This window comes from Artibeus jamaicensis, unplaced genomic scaffold, assembly GCF_021234435.1.
Source record: "Artibeus jamaicensis isolate MK-2021 breed Jamaican fruit bat unplaced genomic scaffold, CSHL_Jam_final contig_466, whole genome shotgun sequence".
In the NCBI taxonomy this organism is placed as follows: Eukaryota; Metazoa; Chordata; class Mammalia; order Chiroptera; family Phyllostomidae; genus Artibeus; species Artibeus jamaicensis.
This window is the reverse complement of record NW_026521844.1, coordinates 20,821,227-20,843,044: the sequence shown is the minus strand read 5'-3', so window position 1 is coordinate 20,843,044 and position 21,818 is coordinate 20,821,227. Positions and strand designations below refer to the sequence as shown.

Below are 21,818 nucleotides of genomic sequence, written 5' to 3'. Positions count from 1 at the left end.
GTTTTAGAGGGGCTGTTAGTGCTCAACCTCCCATTTACACTTTCAGAGGCGTTGCGCACTGAGAGTGCACCTGCTGTGTGTCAGTCCTCACTAACCAGGAGGCTAGGTCCCAAGTCATACCCAGTAGAGCAGCAGAACACCAACATACTGAATCATGCTGTACAGGGCCATGTACTTAAACATGCAAAATGAGGTCACGAGAGCTGCACGTCCTTCCCTGTAAGAGAAAAGAAATGAAACGAAAGGAATGAAGAGAAAGGAGGTCAGTTATTCTGTGTTGTTCAGCTGAGTTCAGGAGAAAAGATCAAAAGCCTGATTATTCCATCATTTGCCTGACAGACTGGCCTCACAGCCGTGAGCCAGTGGGAGAAGCCCGCTGTCAGTGCGCTGACTACATTTTCAGGAAAGGCCAATTCCACTCCGAGGTCCACAGGCCTTGACCCAGCCAGGGAGTCAGAGTTAGAGTTCCTCTTGTCCTTTCTGCAGGCATTATTTCAGCTCAGGGTCCTTGGACTTGAGCTGGTCCCACCCAGGTCCCGTACTAACGTGAGTTGGAAGGCCATTTCCCTTCTCTTGGTCAGAGTTTCTTCATCTGTGAAATGAGGAATATAAGTAAAATCCCAGATTTTACTTATATTTTTGTGTAGGTGCTTCAGGAGTCTGGCAAACATTTCATTCAAATTTCACTTGAGAGTCTCAACTTTTTCTAAAACTGGGCTAAAATAATATATACATTCAGATTTGTTACATATCAAATTTAAATGGACTGGGAATGAGTATGATCATTTTTGTTACTATTGTTTTACTTTGACTAAATAATATATATTTAAAGCATAAAATAAATTACTTATAAAATATCACTTCTGGTTTTTTTTTGGGGGGGTAAAAATATAGTGTAAATTTACCTCTGATCATAAGGGTTTCCTGAGATTCCAAAGCCTGATCCTCACATCAAACTCTTTCTTGTATCAGGGCTTCACTGCTGCCACAAGTTCTGCCTAGAGGGCAGCTGCTCCCCACCCCTCCCCTCCTTAGAAAGGCTTTCCCACACCCCCCTCTGCTGCAGCCAGTTCCACCTCCCCAGCCATCTTCCTACTTTTCACGTTACCCCAGATTTAGCTGCACGTTTGTTTGTTTGCTTGTTTTTGAGCTTTGTTTTGTTTTGGTTTTTTGCCTGACTTCTTCACTGGAGGGAAACATTATGGGATTGAGGGACGTCTGATTTACTTGCTTCTGAGTCCCCAGTGCTTCCAGCTGTTCCCAGTGCTAAGTGGCTAGACTATAAATATTTGTCAAGCACATGAAAAAATTAAAGAATGGGAGGAAACAACCAAATCATTATTTTAATGTGGTGAAAGTAATATAATATTACTGCAAACTGAAAGGTCACTGGTTCAATTCCCGGTCAGGGCACAAGCCTGGGTTGTGGGCCAGGTCCTTGGTTGGGGGTGGTGGTGTGAGAGGCAACTGATTGATGCTCTCTCCCACATGGATGTTTCTCTCCCTCTCTTTCTGCCTCCCTTCCCCTCTTTCTAAAAATAAAGAAACAAAATCTTTTTTAAAAAACGCCACCACTCTCCCAGGGTTATTTTTAACTCCTGGTAGGTCCACTTGGGTGTAGAGTTTGACTGCGATCTCCCACAGAACACCCTCTTCACCCAAGAATGCCACTTCCCTGGTCTTTGACTTGTAGAAAAATGGGATCCCATAAGTCAGTCAGAGAAAGACAAATGTCACATGATTTCACTTATATGTAGTATCTAAGGAACAACATAACCGAACAAACAAAATAGAAACAGACACACAGATACAGAGAACAGACTGATAGTTGCCAGGGGAGAGGGGGCTTAGGGGACTGAGTGAAAAAGGTGAAGGGATTAAGAGGTACAGATTGGTCATTACAGAGTAATCATGGGGATCTAAAGCATAGGGAATATGGTCGATAATATAATAACTGTTTATGGTGCCAGGTGCGTACCGGGAAATATCAGGGGGAAATACTTTGTAAAGTATATGATTGTCTAACCACAATGCTGCCAACCTGAAACTAAAACAAAATAATATTGAATATTTATTTTAAAATTTTAAAGTAAGTAAATGATAAAACAAGAAGAACAATAGGATCTGCACCTAGAAGTCAGAAGAGATGAAAACCATGCTGGTGAAAGTGCTCACTTACTTGATGAGATGAGGCACACATTCAATGTTTGGAGTTTTGGAAGTAAAAGGCGAGGCCACAGATGCCTCCTGCTCTGATAAAGAGATGCCCACATGAGCCATTTTCAAGGCCTGAAAACAAAGAGTCTGCTTACTGTGTGTGCACAGTCACACGCACCATTCCCGAGGCCCCCTAAGGAAGGGGCCGGAGGAGCTGTCCGCAAGGTGGATTGTGGGCTCAGGCACTACTAGCTAGGAGATGACCAATTTTGCTCTTCCTGCCACATAAGAAAGAGATGGCCCTGGGACACGCAACAAAGGAAGTGGGGACTTCAGATGAAAATTCTACCCCGTTTAGCCTGCAACGACCACTGAGTTACTGCACAGCTTTGGTCAAAACTCTCCCAACCCCCAGCAACAGTTTCTCCATGAAGAGGACTGGAGAGAGTGTGTATCTCAGGAAATGCCACCTCTACAGGGCTCTGGGCAAGTACCGTCGAGTGTGAGACTGCGACCCCACACATGGGCACTACTTACCCCACAGTCATTGGCTCCGTCCCCGCACATACCTACAAAGTAACTGAAGGGGAGCCGTGTCAATTGCAGAAAAGATCAAAGCAATCATGAAAACTAATTTCTCTAATTAAAATGATAAAATGGGCTTCATTACATAGGGTTCAAACTTATTATTTTAAGACAGTTTCCCTAATAGTCTGGTTTGATTAATAAGTAAAATCTGACTTAGCAGTTTCTACAAAGGGTTAAGAAATCCAGGAATTTTCCTGATTCCAAGAGTTTCAGGGAGACCCTGAACTTCATTGTTTAGAAAGCAGCTTTGTCAGCTGTAAAACAGGACATTAACAACTACAGGGTAAGACAGCATGGCGCAGCCAAGGGGGTGCAGAACTTGACATTGGCATATCTAGATCATTTACCTGATCACTTTACTATTCAGTCTATCATTTTTCTCCCCTACAAAGTGTTGTCAGTATTCAGAGAGGTGCCGTATGGAAAAGTGCCTTATAAATTCTAAAATGATAAATAAAACTTACTGGTGGGTGCTGTTAACAGTATTTACAATACAAGAGGAAATCTGCCAGGTTAGCAGTCACTCAATAAAATGCAGTGCCAGACTCAGAAGTTAAAGAAAATGCATCCTTCCTTCAGGATGGCTTTTTGAGGCTGGGTGAATGAATACAGCTGTTCTAAGTTGTTGGCAAAAACTGTGGAGAGTCTGCTGGTAAGGTAAGAGCACTCTGACAGCATTTACAGAACTGGCTGTGCTTTTTACATACTGCTGTATGAAGGCAACTAGTTAACGGTCTAGGTGCTCAACCATGCTGAGAAGACAAGGCTTTCTGAATAAAGAGAGAAGGCTTTCTGAATGAAGACAAGGCTTTCTGAATTGAGAAGCTTGCCTCATGACTGAATCAAGTGAGCTGCAGGATAAAGTAGCAGCAGGTAGGAGCAGAAGTCATGTCTCTGAGGTCCAGCACAAGAAGTGGAGGGAGCCATCAACACTCCATGGGCTCCAGTGGACAAATAATAATAATAATAAAGGGCCCCCAATGATGGGCACTTTATACAGACTGCCCATTCTATCAATGGAGATGCTTTGTGTTAGAAGAGTAATTATTTTCCTGATTTAGGAGAAAGAGGGTGCTGTGGTAGAGTTTTAATATTTGAAAGGTTATGTGAATTTCTTGTCATATAAATCTCCCCATATCATAACTGTGATATTTTGTAAAAACAAAATCTAAAATTTCATCACCACTTCAGGACATGAGCTGAAATTACTTTTCCAGGTTTGTTCCTTGCCACGCCTTTTCACACCCCTTATGTTCCAGTCAGTGCCTCTCAAATCTGGATGCAAAATTGACTTACGTGGGAGCTTTCAAAAAGTGCTGATATCCGAGCCCCATGTGAGCGATTGAGTCAGAACCGCTATTTTTTCAAAGCTCCCAAGGTGACTGACATGTGCAGCCAGGTTAAGAACCAAGCCAAACAGAGCGGCCCCTGTACCTCTCACTCTCCCCCGACTGCCATGCCTCCCTGCACCTCACACCCCCTGACTGATAAACGACCTACTCCAGTTTCTGAAATTCTTCCACCAGGCTGGATTTCTGCCCAGGAGACATTCTTGCAAAGATGGTCCCATTCATCAGTATCTGTAAGGAACCCAAAAGAGAAATATTTTATTATGTCAGTTGGCATTCATAACACCCATAAAACTGACAGGGCATTGACATCCATGAATCCATGAATGAAAAAAATTGTTTTTCAAGAAGTCTTCCTTTGGATTTTAAGACAGGCATTGGGACATTGGTCATCAGGTAAGTGACAGGGAGACTGAAATTAGTAAAGATGACTACTTCATAAAAATATGTGGTGAAAACGATGGCCTACAAGAATTTAGCTCAGCTGCTATGGGGAGTGTGGTCCTGAAAAATCCTGAGCTTAATCAGACCTTAAGCCAGTAAAGCATGAGAAATTGTCAAGATCTTGGGAAAAGGAAAGGAGGCAACCGCTTCTTGGAAAATTGTCCAGAACTACGTAGCAGAAAAACAGCCGACTGGTGAAATAATAAAGCAACGACTGGTGGTCTTCGACTTAAGCAAACCGTCTGGGCTTGTACAACTGTAGAACTCAGCTGATAGCCCAACCTAGTTTGGACTGTGAAACACTGATGGTGTGATGGTATCAAAACCTCTCCCAGCCCCTCCACCGGAGCTCTGTTCTACAGAGTCTAAGTTCTGTGTTAGATCTGCGTGCTCCCTGGCAGTAAGCTCAGCTTAGTGTTCACTCAGCTTCAAAGTCTTTATTCTTTTTTGCTTAAGCAGTGTCTAAGATGGTGAGTAATTGAATACAAACCAATCAGCCACTATGGGTTTATCTTTCATTAGCAAAGTTTTTCAGTTTGTCCCTCTTCTGTGTAGAGGTTCTCTATCAAAAACTTAATGTAATTTTTCTATTCCTGACCTGTCTTCTTGAACAACTGCTAGATTTTCACTAGCAGTGAAACTCCTAACTATGGCAATATAGTGACAGCTGCCCCAAAGCAATCCTGATGACTTGAGAAGTAACTACTACTTTAATTCTATAAGTGATAGAAAATTGGCTAATTAAGTTTACTGATTTTTAAATCTAGTAGAAAATGAGACAATGGTAACATTTGTAAAGATGTCTACCTCTTTTATGATATGTTCAATAGATGCATCTTACCTATTTAGAGCTTTGAAATTACTGAGGATCATTCTCCGTAAATGACACTGTCAGCATCTTTACCCAGAGGGTAGTGCCCTCTGAGAACTTACCTTTGGCAGTAGGCTGCTGAAATGTTGACTGATGACCTGAAAGGATTTTCCACTTAGGGCAAAATGATAACTCCCTTCTCTGCTGTTATCACAGACTTCTTCCCTGATGTTAATGTAATTGTCCTGCAAAGCAAGACACGGTTATCTTAGACACAATAGAGTGGTCCTGACCACAGCAGAGCTGAGATAAGACAGCGATGGCGGTCCAGGGGTTCTCTTTAGAAGTCACACTCAAGTCCTGACTCCGCAGAGAAGCACTTCCTCTTCGCTAGGTCAGTTCAGTGCACTGCAGCCTCTAGTGACTAGGAGACTAACACTTACTCGTGTCCTGTTCTCCTGATTTGATCTCTGTGATCCCAAAGATGAGTTCATTTTACACATTTCAAGTGTAAAATACAAAAGCATTGCAGCCCAACAAATCTCACCCTGAAGTGAGAACTTACTTTTTTTTCTTAGAGAGTTCATATTCTTCCACAAAGACACACTAGAGATAGAATACTGACATGATTGGAGATAAACGGATAAAACTTTTTTCCCCACCCTGAAGATACAGTCTGATTTTTCAATTCACACAATGATATCTCTCTTAGGAACTAAACCCCCTTTGAACTCAACAGGGTGGTTGATGAGCAAGGGGAAAATGGAAAATTAGATTACCAGCCCCCCTTTACTATATTCTTTCTCATACATAGCCAAAAAAAATTAAAGGAATGGTTAATTTTCATCACCCAGGGAAGCACTATACCTTACAGCTCAGTTGGAAAGATGTGGGGAAGGGATATAATTCAGTTCTTTGCACTGCGTATGTGTTCGACTTTTGCAGAAGTCCGCTGAGCTTAGGCCACCTGCACACCTCTGCCAGTCAAAGCTGATCAGCGGCCAGTGGTGTGCAACGGTTAGACAATAGTAGATAAGATGGCAGAAAGTCTGTTTTTAGGTGTACCTGATTCCTGTATGGAATGTGTTTCTTCTCTTCTACTAATTTCCAAGATACAGATGCTGATGAGGATGCAGGACCTTCATCTGCTTCAACGAGAATGACTTTCTGGCCTTCAGAAACCATTCCGGACTTTCTGGCCACTGTTACTGCAGTCTGAAGATTGTCACCTAGGAGAAACGAAGAATATCTTAACATGAGGTGGAAGAGATAGAACAAATTCATAGGGGGCCTGGAAAACCAGGAGAAGGCGTTGAGAACTTATTTTAGGTGTGAAGAGAAATGACGTTATGTCTCCCTCAGCCCTGACCTTCCCTGATCTCACGATCCTGTTTCTGGTTCTCGCTGCTTTTCATCTGGTTACTTCAAGACACACCAGTATATTTTTGTCAGAGAAGGGAAAGGAAAAACAAAAAGGCAAAATCCAAATCTATTTCTGTCCTTAGTTAACAGCTTGGTAAACATTTAGCAAGACCCTGCTGGTTTCATAGAACATCTGGTGGTTCCACGTTCAGCCAAATGGGGTCTGCCCACTACATAATCTCTCCCACTGACAACAATGGAAAACTCTGAACAAAAATACAAAACCAACTACTGAAGGACTTGGAAAAGTAAACATAAGCAGGCAGAATGTGGAAGAGAGGCAAATTTAGAGAAACAATCTACAAGGTGCTACAATTCTCAAGTGTTTTTTCTCTTTCCTTTCACAGATTTGACCCTACAGCTGTACAGGTAGCAGAACTCTGAGAAACTAGCCTTTCCAGCCCGAGGAACTAGGGGAAGGGGTGCCTGAGGGCTGAAGAGTTATGAGGATAGTCCTGGAAAGGACAGACCTAGACAAGGAGCCGAAATCAACGGTTGAAGTATGTAAGTCCCAGGGCCTGGGACTTACATACTTCAAAAAAAAAAAAAGCAAAACTCAGCATTCTCCAAAGAATGTTAACAGGATCCGAAGTATCAAAACATTGTGTTTAAAATATTTAGGATACTAAATTCTCAAGAAAAAGTAATCAATAATTGCATGTCCCAAAATCAACCAAACATTATAATTATTACACAGTGGTTTTAAAGGAGCTATTGTAAGCTTCCTTCACATGGTGAAGGTTAATACTCTTGAAATAAATAACAAGAAAGATGTCCTTAACAGAAAAAAACTCTATAAAAAACTAAATGGCCACTTTAGAACTGACCGGTATAATAGTTGAAACTGCAAAAATGCACTAGATGCAGAGAATGAAGGCAGATATCAATAACAGAATGGAGATAAGGAGAAAAAGTCAGTAAATTTGAAGATACAGAAATAAAAATTATACAATCTGAAGAACAGAGAGAAAAATCTTAAAAGAAAAAAGACCAAAAAATATCAAAAAGTCTCACATTTATGTCATTAGAGTAAAAAAAAGGAGAAAGTGGAACAAAAAATTATTTTAACAAATAATAGCAGAAAAGTTACCAAATATGTTAAAAAATTTTAATTTAGAGATTCAAGAAGTTCAGTGAACCCCCTATCAACTCATTGAGAACCACATCTAGACACATAAACTGCTAAAACAAAAACGAAGATAAATAAAATATCTTAGACTAAAGTAAAGATAAAGACATGCTTAGATGAAGGGAAACTAAGATAAGTTGTTTTTTTTTTTTTTTTTTTGCCAGAGGACATACTCAAAAAGAAATGCCAAAAGAAGTTCTTTAGGCTGAAAAGAAATGCTACCAGAAGGGAACTTAGAACATAAGGAATGAAAGCACAGCACAGAAATACTAAAATTTTATGATTGGAATGTTTATTTTCTAAAATAAACATTCCGATCACACACACAAGAATGCTTTCTATTTTATTTGTATTTACATTGTATGGGAAATCCTATATTGTGTAATAACACAAAGAAAAAATTAAACAGAAGATTTGCAATAACTAAAAAAAGAAATAATAAAAATTGGGGTAAATATAAAAGTCTATTTTTCTTCACTTACTTATATTATTTAACTCTCAACTGTTGAAAATAAAAGCTTTAGCATTGCCCAGTGGGGTTTTCATGATCTATTATACACGTGACAACTACAGCACAAAGGAGAGAAGGTAAAAACACGTTTATGGTTGTGAAGTTCCTTGGAAGGGTAGGTATGGATGTTGTAATTCCTGCAACCAAAAAACAAATGATATAAGACCTGGTTGACTATCCTCAGCATAGCTTTTTCCAGGATTCTACCAAAAGCCTTATGAGAATTCTCAAAAGAGCTAACTGGTGGAGAGGTGCTGCTGAACCCTGAGTCTGAAGGACTGTAGTGAGTGCTGAGAGCTAAGAGGCTTCCCCCACGTGCCTCAGCAGGACACCAGCACCGGTCTGCTTTGCAGGACAGGTCCATTCTGCATCTACCACCATCAGAGCCCTACCATTGAGGATGTGCAGCCCAGGTCTGAGCCTCAGTCATCTGACAAAGACATCTAACCACCTACTTAGGAAACACCAATATCGAGATAGGAAACATTCAGACCAAACAACCAGAACACATGCTGGGTAAAGTACAGTAGCTGTGAGAGACACAAAAAACTTGCATTAAAAAAGAGGGTGGTTCAGAGAAGATAATAGTCATTTACAAAACTAAGCGCAAAAAAATCTTAAAGCACAAATCAAAATTATAAAAACATGACAGTCCCTAGAAAGAAGATAAGAAACTGAGAGGATAGATCCAGGAGGCCTGTCATGTGAATAATAGAAACTCCAGGAGGGAAAAGAGAAAGAGAGAGAGAACAAAGGTAATAATTAAATGAACAATAGAAGAAGTTTTGAACAATAGGAGAAATTTCCCTGAGAGAATGAAGGCAGATTAAAAGTGTTCACTATGTTCCAGATCAAATTAATGAAAAGTGACAAATGTATAAGAATATTCTGGTAACATTTCTAAACTTCAAAGTTAAAAGAAAAGGATTATATGCAGAAAAGAACAAGTTACCCACGGTGGACTGGCATTGAACTGGTAATATGCAATACTGAAAACTAGAGGGCAAAGGAAAGACACCTACAGATTATTAAGAAAAAAATGAATGTAATCCAAAAATTCTGTACTCATTCAACGGCCAACAAAGAAAGATATTCCAGGTATGTGAGAAATCAGAGAGCATGTCAACCTTCTATCCTGTCCAAGGACAATTTTTGAGAAAAAAAATGATAACCAAGCAAGGAAAAAAAACAGAACAGAAATTTAATACGAGGGGAGGAGTAGAGGTAGGGTGATCAACTCTTAATTTTACATAAACGATTAAGGATAGATTGTAAGAATGTATAAAATAGTGCTAAATAAAGGTTTTTGAAACAGAGGTATCGTAATGCAAGAAAAATTTTAATAAGTAGTAAATTAACTCAGCAATACCTAAAAGTTGGATTGAGGGACTGGAAAGGGAGAGTGTTAAAGTGACCCCAGTGCCTCTAAGATTGTGTGGGTGGGAATAGAGGATGGAAAAGTACAGAAGAGAAAGTAAAAGTATTCTTGAGTTCCCAATAGTAGAATTGGATTCAGGGGATGTGGGGTGGGGAAATATTCTATCTTGGCAACACAATTAATAGAGTTGAATGCCAGACTATGAGGTGGGAGACTCCCTCAAAAATATGAATGCATCAGGAAATCACTTATTCTCCATGCAGAAGCATCCATTAGGAAATTTCACACCTTTCTCTCACATGACCCTTTCTCACCACTCCTTGTTTGTGTGATCTGGGGCTTGAAAGTAGAAACAGAGAGGACAGCACTTTTTAAAAATCTCCAGAACTGTTGGTCTCGTTATTGACTGGCTTTCAGTACAGTTTATAGACCACACTGACCAAGTATTCTTCTTCTCCTAACATTTAACAATAAAATCATCATTTTGTATGGCTGATATCTTCCTTTCATTTGGTGGTATCTCAAAAGATATCTCTCTGAGAAGATACCTCATCTAAGATAGCCAGTCGGCCCTGGCTGGTGTGCATCAGTGGGTTGAGCTCCAGCCTGCAATCCAAAGCATTACTGGTTTGATTCCCAGTCAGGGCACATGCCTGGGTTGCAGGCCAAGATCCCCAGTAGGTGGCATGCAATAGGCAACCACACATTGGTATTTCCATCCCTCTTTCTCCTTCCCTTCCCCTCCCTAAAAATAAAAAAAATTAAATCTTATAAATAAATAACAAAATCTTTAAAATAGCTAGTCAGACAATTTGCCATATCACCCTATTTTATGCACCTCATAACACTCAATACTAGCTGTTTATTTGGTTATTTGATTGTTGATTGATTGGTTGACTGACTTTCTATCTCATCCCACATGAATGGAACCTCATGAGAACAATAACTTTGCCTTTTTGTTGCCCATCTCCAGCACCCAGAATGGTGCCTGGTCCATAGTAGGTCGTCAACAATATTTGATAAATGAGTGACTCCCTATCTATTTTCACATCATACTCTTACTGTTTTCTACTTTTCTCTATACCTGTGATCATTACCGTCCTTATCCGGGCTGAGATGAGCTCCTCCAGCACAGGTTTTGTCTCTTCCTTCAATCGATTCTCCAAGATCAGCAATCCCAGAAACACAAGGTCTGATTCTACCTTGTCCCTGAATGATTGAACAGAAATAGCACATCATCATCCTTCTTACAGGAAGCAAAACCGAAACAAAGACCAATCTCTTCCTGTCCAAGTGGTGCCGACTCTCTCACCCAAGCACCGCTCCTGAGGCACTGAGCACGGGCCGGGAGCCATCTGGACAGGGAGGGGATATGGGGACATTTATTCCTACTGAACCAAGAGGGAGAGAGTATTTATTAAGCAAAAGGTTTATTTTAACATTCGGAGAGAATAAACTAAATTGCTGCAAAGGTCTCTACAATCTGCTATGCTGATTTTCATTACCTCACTTGCCGGCAACCACCAGAGAGGAGCTCTTCCTCTGGTACATAGTATCATGGAAGATAAGTGAGGCACAAAAAATATATAAAATGTCAGTTTTTCTAGAAACAAACCTATAATCAGTACCACTTTAGTGCCAGGAATATGAGGCCATAGCCTCAATAACTCTCTTGATAGTCCAACCTCCCCATGTCTCTCTCAGCTGGTGACATTGCTCTTCTACATAAGTCTTCTACATGACAGTTATTGCAGCAGGTGGAGTTGCTGAGGCTGGGGCTCCCACCCACCACAAGGGCACTTCAAAGACACCCCACAGGAACAAGTACTCCCTGGGGAAGTACATTCGGGCTTGGGGACTCAAAGAGTCTTCCCGGATTCATTCGTCCAAGACTCAGACACCTTTAGCAGACACAAGAGCAAGACCACAGCCTTGCCTGTATCTGGCTGCAACATGGAAGAAAGCAATTCCCAGAGAAGCCACCTTGCCTCGCTTGCTAGGTGTGCCTCCCATCGGCCAGGCGCGGGATGTTCCCGAACACTGCTGGCCCCTCCACCAGAGTGGCAGGAAGTGGGCACAATTGGAACTACTCGCTTCAAAGCAAGTTTCCTCTTCTTGAAAATGTGAGATTCAATCTCAAAGTTCACTGTCAGCTCTCTCACCAGTGACTTGAGTGACCTGAGTTGATTAAATTACAGCAAATGCCCAGCTTCACAATAGCCATCGTGACCCTTTTAAGGGTCACATCAAGCTGGCCCCAGGGGAGAGGCCCAATATGCTCAGGAATCTAATGCTCAATGACTTCAAATGAGCCACTTGTGCCTCTGGGCCTCTCTGCCCATTCCCCAAGTGACAGGGTTGGGGCACATCTGCGATTCTCAGCAGGGGCGGTACTGCCCCTAGAGGACATCTTGGAAACTTTCTACATCTGTACAAGATTTTCTGCAATGAACAATGCACAATGAAGAATTATCTTGCATGCTACATGCCATTTGAATATTTTACAGGACATTCACAGACACTAGAAAGTTGTTTACACAGTCAGTATAGGCTTATACTGTTTATATTATACTATGTAATATACTATATTATAGTATATATAACACAACTATACTATGTTAAACAAATATAAAATTGTTTATACTTCAGCCAGCTCTGTTTTACATATTAGCACAAAGTATCATGTAAATTGGAAGGAGACTGTACTGTTTTATTCAGAGTTTTACCAAGAGTTTTAAACCGTTTTGCAGTGACCTCACTGACAGCAAGACTGGTAGTACTGTTTGAGATTCATGTGTAACCCCTGTATCAGTCTGCATTCCAGCATCGAAGCCCCTCAATCATTCTCCACACAGGTGCAAGCAAGGCATTGCTTTAGCCTGTCTTATGGAGTTAGCTGAGCACGTATTTAGCTATTACTTTTGTAATATATTATGGTTTTTGTTTTTATTTTTACTCTATAGGATGGCATCATATTTATTTTTACAAATATGGACAGACTATATACTTATGTATTTTGTTTTAGTATAAAAAAGGAAGTAGTACAAAATATGGTTACAACAAGAGACTGTTGCTGAGTCTCACAGGGCTGAACACAAATCCATTAGACCTCCCAAATTTAAAATCCTAAGTAACAAAATAAGCTCTGATGATCTCCACAGCAGTGTTACCAATGATGGCTGGCACTGAAAACAGCGGAAAAGAGTGGAAAATAAAACAACAACAAAAATTAAATAGTCCATTTTAGGTTCGGAGGGTTCCTATTTTAACCTACTAATACCAAAACTTTCTCAGCAATGGCCACTCTGAAGCTTTTCTACAAATATTTCTTATTCTATGTAAGTCCAGGCCATATTTTTTCATTCAGGTGTATATTTCTTATTAAGAATTTTTTCAGAAATATGTTGTTTTCTAACTTCCAACTAATTCACCAACTTTTAATAATTTTGATAATCAAAATAGATAATTTGGATAACCAAAGAGATAATTTTGAAAATTAGCTACTTGTATTTGTTTCAAGATGGGGGTGTGACCATAATTTCATAGGATGAAACATTGCTTACATTCATGCATCTGTTTTCACAAAGGTGGACAACCTTTCAGAGTATATCTATCTCCTGGTAGACAGAGTACAGCTATCTATCAGATGCACAGAGTACAGCTACCTCCTGGTGAGTTCTCCCAGTCAGTGTTCACATCAGCTTTGTGATGTAGGCAGAGGAGGGATGACTATATCCATGTTTATGAAGTTCAGAGACATTTCACACACATGAATCAAGCAACTTATGTTGCTGAGTCCACTGCCCAGAGTGGTGCATCTTCCCACCCAATTATCCCACTTTATGAAACCCCTCCCCATTTACCTCATCAAGGCAGTGGTGTGATGGTCCATTTCCAGCTTTTTGTAGGCCAGGGCTATGACCCGGAAGCCCTGTGTTGTGTAAATCTGAAGTTCACTGGCAAAACCAGCTGGTACTATTCAGAAAATTACACAAGATTAGTAGCCAATATTTACTAAGTTGGTACTAGTGAAGAAACAACAACAAAAAAGAACCACAGCTCTAACAAGGCACACAATAAGTCAGGGGGACCCCACCCTAAACACAACTCCATTGTTGGGACTGATGTCTTGGGATTCAGTGAACCTGAAATGAGATGGAAGTACTTAAAGATGAAGGGGGATAGGATATGAATATAATTCTTGTTGCTCCAGTTTAAGCAGCAAACATTTACTGACAGTCTACTGCGTGTCAGACATTGGGTCTATGAAGACTAAATAGCAGGCCCCACTCTCGGGATCTTTGCTAGCAGCTGCGGCGTGCCGTGCTATGGAAGCACTCAGAGACATAGGCACCAGACTGGGAAGAAGGGACTGGCATTTGGGCTGAGAAAGCACCACATGGTCAGGCCTTGAGTCATTAATTCGGCTCAGGGAAAGCACAGAATGTGAGGGTAGGAGTGGTGAGGCATAGCTGGAAAGCTTAATAGGGGTCAGACCATGAAGGCCTTAAGATCTTAAGGGAGTCCGAGATTTTTCTGGAGTCCATGGGAGGCAACCAAAAGGAGAAAAGTGGAAAGTGAGAACATTGTTATATTATGTGATGGAAAAAAACCAATCTAGTCAGAATATAAAAGGTGAACAGGGTAGGGATGACTGGGAGCAGGGGCCCAATTCACCAACTATTAAAGTGATCCGGTAAAGGAACAATGAAGGCCTGATGAGGGTCATGGATCAACAATTGCCAAGACAAAGGCACTGGGGAGAGGGACAACTCTGGGAAGAACCTTAAATTCTGGGAAGAGGGAGAAGGGTAGTGTCATTCACCAAGATGGAAAATATAGGAAGTGAGAAATATAATCTTGATTTTAGTATTGAGTTCGGGATGTAAATGTGTCATCCAGCTGGCAATGATCAAAAAGCAATTGGATTCATAGGTCAAGTGCTGAGGGAACACATTTGGGCTTCAAATACATGTTAACCAGCTATAATACAAGTCTGTTCGCTTACCTGTTTCAGGTTGGCAAAAGCTGGCCACCTTCTCTGGTGCACCTTTCATGAATGCCAGCCGGTCACCCCCCATCTCCTGAACAATGACTGTCATCCTCTGCATTGACGATGAGAATGGGAACTGATGCAGGATTGCCATTCCTTCCACTGGGACCTGGTTGAGGGATGGGGAACAGAGAGGGACACACCAACATCTCTTCTACCTACAGGGAATTAACTATTTCTCCCTCAATCTTTCCTTATTTTTCTTTCTTTCTTTCTTTATGTATTTTATTTGTTTATTTATTTATTTTAGATTTTATTTATTTATCTTTAGAGGGGAAGGGAAGGAGAGAGGGAAAGAAATATCACTGTATGGTTGCTTCTCATGCGATCCCTGCTGGGAACTGGCCCCTGCTGGGAACTGGCCTGCAACCCAGGCATGTGCCCTGACTGGGAATCGAACCGCAATCTTTTGGTTTGCAGGCCCGTGCTCCATCCACTGAGCTACACCAGCCAGGGCTTCTTTCTTTCTTTATGTATTTTAAGCAAATAAGAGAAACAAGTTCTCATCAATTGTCTCACATGGAATTCAAAGAACACACATCTGTGATCTTTCAAAATTGTGGGTCTGACGGGACTGTCCCCTTGAGGCTGGGCGTTGCAGGGAGGGTAGCAGGCGAGGCTTACCTGGCTGGCTGTTTTGCAGGGCTTAACTACCGTGGCATGTGCCGGCACTCCCTTGATGTGAAAACTGTCCCCAGAAATAGCCATTTCCTGTTTCACAGATGGAATATTTTCACTGTAGAGATTTACTTCTTGTTCATCCACTGATACTATATGCTCAAACCCTCCCCTCGAGGGAACCCCGAGGCCACATTGGTGTACTCTTCGTTCTCCTCCCTTTGGAAAGATGGAGGTGAACCAGTCTTGTTTCGCCACAGGAAAAATAATGCTTTGGAAATGCTGTAGAACTTGAAGATCAGACCCTTCTGAATTACTCACGCAATCTATCCTGCTTTTTCTGTTGGAGCGTGTGGCAAAAAAGGCTTAGTCTCTGCTTCTGAAGAGCCTGACACGAAAATAGTGAGCGTGAGTAGCAGACTTACTGTGTAAGGCCCGCACCTCACGGCCTGTCTTTCCCTGGAGTTCATGGCTGTTCCTGCTCTTTCCTCTCTGTCTACTGTGTTTTGCCACATATAATGTGCACCAACGTTTTTGGCCCAAACTCTCAGGAAAAAATATTTTGCTTGAATTATTTATTTATTTGTTTGTTTATATTTAGATACTTATTTTTTTGTATTATAAAGGAACTTTAACATTTACTTTTGAACATGTTGTGGTACAAGAAGTTTTCTGTAACAAACAATTACAAAATATAAGGACAGATACAAGATATGTTAGGTACTACCCACGTATAATGTGCATCCTTATTTTTTCCTCAAAAATTTTGGCAAAAATGTGTGCATAATACAAGGCAAAATACGGTCATTTGGACTGATGGTCCTCAGGGTGAGGCACTGCAGGGACAATGGTATAAATGGTTGGTGTCCAGTAAACACTCAGTCATTGCTGCAATGATGACCCTAAATTATAGTAAAAGGAACCTTTTACCAAAAGATGTCAGAATGTTCTGTCATCATGTCATTGAGTGCCTGAAAAAAATCTGAGAGGAAATTATAATCCCTGCTTACAGATACAGAAACAGTAACTCAGGAGGGAGTACAGATTGGCAGAGTTATATCAGAATGCTACGGCACATGTCCTACTAGAGTCCGAAGGGACCCTCAGGATTGTCTCCCACAGTGGGGTTCGCATGTATCAGAGGGGTCCAGAGCTGCACCCGGCTGCCGGGGATAGTGGCAGGCTTGTGACTGAGTAGGTGGGGATGTGTGTTCCCTAAGCTTGACCTTTATTGCTCATCTCAACAAGGTCAACTTCAACTATTTGTTTTTTATAAGGTGCTTCAAAATAAGGTTTCCTTTTAAGAGAAGATTCTAGCTTTTTTGTTTCATTTTAGGTGGACACTAGTGGTCTATTCCATCCCCTCATTTTAAGGTCACTGGAGCCAAGCCCCAATGAGAGAGCTGACCTCCCAGGGTTGAGAGGTCATTAGGGCAGAGCCGAAACCAAGACCTGGAAAGCCACATTCCTCTTCACGAACAGCACCACCTGCTCTTAAATCCACGTTACAGTCTCTGCAAAAGCTCTCATTATTTCCTCTTTATTGTTTCCAGTCTTGGAAATGAGCCAATACAACAGAATATTAATGGAAATGAAACCCCTGTTAACAATGAGTTATTCTAAACACAGGGGACAGGGATGTTTTCTAATCCCCGTGTTCTAGAAAACTTTGAAACCAGACATTGCTCATACTACAATCTGAACACTTGAAAAAACACACATAATGTTGATAATGACATTAATATAATGGAGCATATAACATGCACCAGGAGCTCGTTAAGGGTGCCGTTCCACTTAGCCAAAACCCTGTCACAGAGATGGCGATGCATGGAGTAGGACGCCAGGCTCAGACTGGTGCGCCTCTCTCTACGTTATATGCTCCATATTGAGCCCTCCCATTTCCTGAGTATTGGGTCTTGGAGATAAAACCTGTGGTGCTTAGTTATCGAGAAAGCTTCTTAGATTCTCTGCAGACCAGAGGCTTACCCAGGTGGTGGCTTCAAACATCTTGAGGTCCAGAGGGTCTCCCTGGATGGTCTCATCAAGAAGAACCAGAGAGTGGCAGCTGGCCATGGCTGCGCAAAGTGGGCCCCACGGCAACGCCCTGCCCGTGGCAAAGCTGTGGACTTCCTGGAAGCTAAAGGACACAAGGGAAGGGGTTTCAGTCCTATTCCCCCATGCCAAATTGGGGCTTCTGGAGGTGACTTCTTAAGGAGGAACTTAACATACTTTGTTACATTACATACTCCATCTCCAGTCCCTCCAGATTAACAGTGCTTTATTCAGCATCGTCCTCACATGAGTTCAGTGTGAGAATGGTCTTTGAGGTTCTTTCAAGCTTTCTTCCCTCTTTTCCTTACTCTTTCTCTGACATGGATTTAATTCCAGAGTATGGAAGGAACTAGGAGTATCACCTTTAATTCTCAGCACATCTACTTCCACTGCAACGACCAGACTACTTCATTTCCAGTGCTGTGAGACAGAAGAGCCTCGCTCACGCTACGACCGTGTACACGTGTTTTCTCCCTCATTAGTCCTTCCGGGCAGGGCAATGTCTTCTGTGTCTGTCCAACATATTTGATGCTTGGCCAGCATTACAGGCAACAAATGTATGAGTGAATAAATGAATGAGTGGTACTAGAAATCTGAAAGACCATAATAATAAAGAAATAGACCCTAAAGACATTTTTTACAGGGATGCCGCATTCTCCTCTTCCACCCTGGCATTCACCTTGTAGTGTCCACAGTGCAGCCATCATCACCATCACTTCCTATAGAAAGTGGCTTCATCTCAAACCTACTGACATAAAACTCAAATGTCACACACTCTGGGCTTTCACTAGCACAGGGTTAAAGTCATCAAGTTCAGCCTCTGGTCCATTGGAGGAATGTCCTCTGCAGCCTTGTTGCCAGTCCCTTCTTAAATGTATAGCACAGTAGGTGGTTCAGAGCAGCTCATCCTAGGAGGACTTCTGAGGGCAGAAGACACTTCCTGCATTGAGGCAAAACATGCCTCTTAGAGCTAGTTCCAATCTACTTGTTCTCCCCCCTCCACAGGTCGACTTTTGTGGACCAGCTCATTTGCACTGTCTCTCATCCTCCCTTCCCTGAGGTTGCTCAGGAACCTCTGGCTGTGCCTTCTGGACACAGTCTCCAGACCGCTTGCCTTTCTGTGTACTTTCTTGAAAAAGTTTTTATTTGCAGTTTGCCTTAAAATGTGGTCTACAGAACCAGACTATTATTCCTCATGATATAGACACTGAATTTCGTTAAATACTGCCTTAGGTTGCTCAGCCTTTTGTTCTTGAAAGCATCCACGTCACAGTGGTAACTCATAAGTCAGCCACATTTCTTCCTGGCTTCCTTATTCAAGCTTCTGTAAGTTCAAAACCTCTCAGCTGATTACTGACCTGCTTGATCATATCTATTATTATATAGGGTTCAGTACAAATAATGCCCCTATTTCATTACAAAATCTTTTATTACACAATCATAAGTATATAATTCTGTAACATAACAATATCACACTTACCCACACCCAATGGCATTTCAGGTGAAATGTTCATGTGAAAACTATAAATTATTACACCCATATTATTACCCTAATAACCACACTCAAGCAGGAGTTACTTCTGCTGGACCCTGTGTATCAAAGGACCAAGTTGTCTTAGTGGTTCACAACAGGCTGCTGCTACATTAGTAAACAAGTAAAAGGAAGGCATCACCAGCAGTGTGATTAACACGGAAGCTTAAGCACACACCAGAAAGCAAACACATAACAGGAAAAAAAGGATCTTCTTTTAAGACGGCATGCAAGGTCATCAGGATATAATTCTGAATACGTAATTCTGAATTCCTGAGATTGGGTAACTCTGGCTTATACACAAAGAAATAGAACTGTCTGTAATCTTGTCCTTGTATTTTATTTGAATGCTTGTAATTTATCCAGCTTGGGCAGCCCAACTAGTGTTTCAATGGTTCTTTTAAGTATCTGACACATGGAACAAACTCTTTTTGGAAAAGATGAGAACTGGAGCTCACCTTTTATAAGAAGATATTTAATAGCCTGTAAATCAGGTGCTGACCTCTTACCTAGAACTGAATCTGCTTTTTCTCATGTTATAAATTCAAGTGAGAAATTTAAAACAGTTTTTAATCATCCTTTTAGTCATTTGAATACAGCTTTTACCATTTTGAAGGAAGGCAGGAATAAAGAGTAATGGGCTTATTAATCACTTACCTAAATATCAAATCATTTATTTTAATTTAAATTTGACAAGTTACATTTAGAAATAAAAAGTTTGGTAAATATGTTTGATGCCAATTCACTCAGCGGAATAGCATTCAAAAGGTGGAACACCCTTAGTCAGTCTTAGATGAGCAAACACAGAGGATCTGTCCGTGCCTGCCTTGTGTGGTACTACAGCATTAGGGCACAAATACAAGTCAGGAAAGAACAGCTCTCCAGATGCTCACATATTTTGGTAAATGCACACACATTCTGTGGAAGCTGAAACAGACAAACATAAACAAACAAAGCAACCAGGTACATATCTAAATCCTCCTTCAAGGGAAAATGAAAAGAACTTCAGAGAGTATATGTTTATGAAAGGCTTCTTCTGTAGACTAATGTGGTTAGAAGTAGTAAGATGAATTTTTTTACCCAGGAAATTGATTTGTTTATAAATATTTTATAGTCGTGTTTTAATATAAATATGTATGACATCTATAATTAAAATATTTTCTTTTGTATGGATAAGTTTTATGTTATTGGTACAATGCAGAAGAACTGCTACGGACCTTTTATGAATAAAATGCTTTGTGATTTAGTTTGTAAGTGAGAATACCTTCATTAAAAAAAAAAAAAAGTAAATGCCGAATGTTTCCTGCTCTGATCACAATCGCAGTTGTGGAAGAGAGAAAAACAGGCAGGGGGAAATCCAGGTGCGGCCACTAGAGGGCCTCAGGAGAGCACATGCCAGCCTTCAGCAGTTGGAGCTGAAAGCTGCCTAAACCGGGGCGTCCGGAGGCCACCAAAACGTCAAGTTCTCAGAAGTAGAATACCAAGGAAAATGGGCACACTTGCTCCAACTGCACAGATGAACCTCTTACTGAAAGTCAGAGTACCCAGGTGAGTACGCTGTCCTTCCTTCTAGCACACCGAGAGACTTCTGTTTGTTCAAGGAACGGTACTTCCCTGAGGGGCAGTATTGTTCCAATTAGATGCACTGGGCCAACTTCGGGCTAGGGACTAAAATGCCAACTACGAATTACATTTTAGCAAGGATTTGAATGCACCGTAAAAACTCCTTCATCTCCTGGGTTTGTATGTAGCACGTGGCAGGGGCTGGGGTGGGGGGAAATGTACATGTTTTAGCACAAAGTATTAATGAAAGTGTTTAAGAGGTGAAATTAAATGAAGCTACCCTGGCAAACACTGCTCACCAAAGCCAAAGCTAATTGTTTCTATTTTTAGTTTTCACGAAAAAGCACAGAATTCTGGGAAAAGGGAAACTAGTGCATTTAGTTCAAGGTACTATGGAAGATAAAGGGGTTCTGTGAAAGGTAACCTCCTGGTGATCTGATTATAAATTCTTAACTGAGCAGGTCATGGTGGGTAGTCACGCCCCAGGCACATAACTTCTTTAGTAAAAGGTTTACCTTTGCCTTAGGCAAGCCCTGCCCATTGTTTTGTTGTTGTTGTTGTTGGGGGGGGGGTTGTTGTGCGTGTAGGTTAATGGACCTTTGAAATAAGCCTTTGAAGTAGCCGCCCTCAGGAGAGCACAGAATCTTGCGAACCATCCTGTAATTCAATCCCAGCCTTGTTTTCTCCGACCTTTATATAGTCTTCCTACATTCCCTTCTTAATTTCGTAGGCATTAAACTGCTGAACTGGCACTCTCCAGAGCATTTGAGATCTTGATTCCAAGCAATTGGCATCAGTTTTGGCTCAAATAAACTCTTGGAAAAATCTCTACAGGTTTAGATGTTTTCAGGCGGACAGTACTCACCCATTCTTATCACAGGGCACGACTCCCCAGAGATCCAAGCCCTCCCTTGTTAAGGTGCCTGTCTAAACAGAAACAAGCACTCAGTTTATTCTGAAGATCTAGCTCCCACCATAAAGACTGATATGATATGTTTTAATAGAAAACTATACACCACAAAATGTAACGACATCAGCATTTCAAGTGAGAACACAGTAAGGTGGGTATATGGACTCCTGGGGGAAGCTTGGATGAGTTCTTTCGTACATTTAATCTCTTTGTACTTTAGTGTTCTCAGCAATAAAAGGAAGAAAACCGTATCTGCCTTACATATTTCAGAGGCTTGTTTTGAGGTTCTACGGGCAGACTAA

The 21,818-nt window shown here is 41.2% G+C and overlaps 1 protein-coding gene and 1 long non-coding RNA gene across 3 annotated transcripts in view; one reads left to right on the top strand and one right to left on the bottom strand.

The window, feature by feature from the left end:
• The window catches only part of ATP13A4 (ATPase 13A4), a 239,599-nt gene that overhangs the window by 142,737 nt on the left and 75,044 nt on the right, over positions 1 to 21,818 (bottom strand). For both annotated transcript variants that reach the window (XM_053667251.1, XM_037131634.2), the window contains exons 13-24: positions 21,472 to 21,533; positions 17,447 to 17,597; positions 15,467 to 15,553; positions 14,798 to 14,951; positions 13,653 to 13,764; positions 10,874 to 10,998; positions 6,415 to 6,578; positions 5,472 to 5,594; positions 4,246 to 4,325; positions 2,695 to 2,737; positions 2,180 to 2,289; positions 121 to 217 (exon numbers count right to left, since the gene is read on the bottom strand). In XM_053667251.1, the coding sequence (XP_053523226.1) occupies positions 121 to 217; positions 2,180 to 2,289; positions 2,695 to 2,737; positions 4,246 to 4,325; positions 5,472 to 5,594; positions 6,415 to 6,578; positions 10,874 to 10,998; positions 13,653 to 13,764; positions 14,798 to 14,951; positions 15,467 to 15,553; positions 17,447 to 17,597; positions 21,472 to 21,533 (1,308 nt within the window). The remainder of the gene's footprint in view (positions 1 to 120; positions 218 to 2,179; positions 2,290 to 2,694; positions 2,738 to 4,245; positions 4,326 to 5,471; positions 5,595 to 6,414; positions 6,579 to 10,873; positions 10,999 to 13,652; positions 13,765 to 14,797; positions 14,952 to 15,466; positions 15,554 to 17,446; positions 17,598 to 21,471; positions 21,534 to 21,818) is intronic.
• The window catches only part of LOC119038997 (uncharacterized), a 47,936-nt gene continuing 46,584 nt past the window's right edge, over positions 20,467 to 21,818 (top strand). The window contains exon 1 of the long non-coding RNA XR_008392050.1: positions 20,467 to 20,591. This is a non-coding gene — a long non-coding RNA (uncharacterized LOC119038997). The remainder of the gene's footprint in view (positions 20,592 to 21,818) is intronic.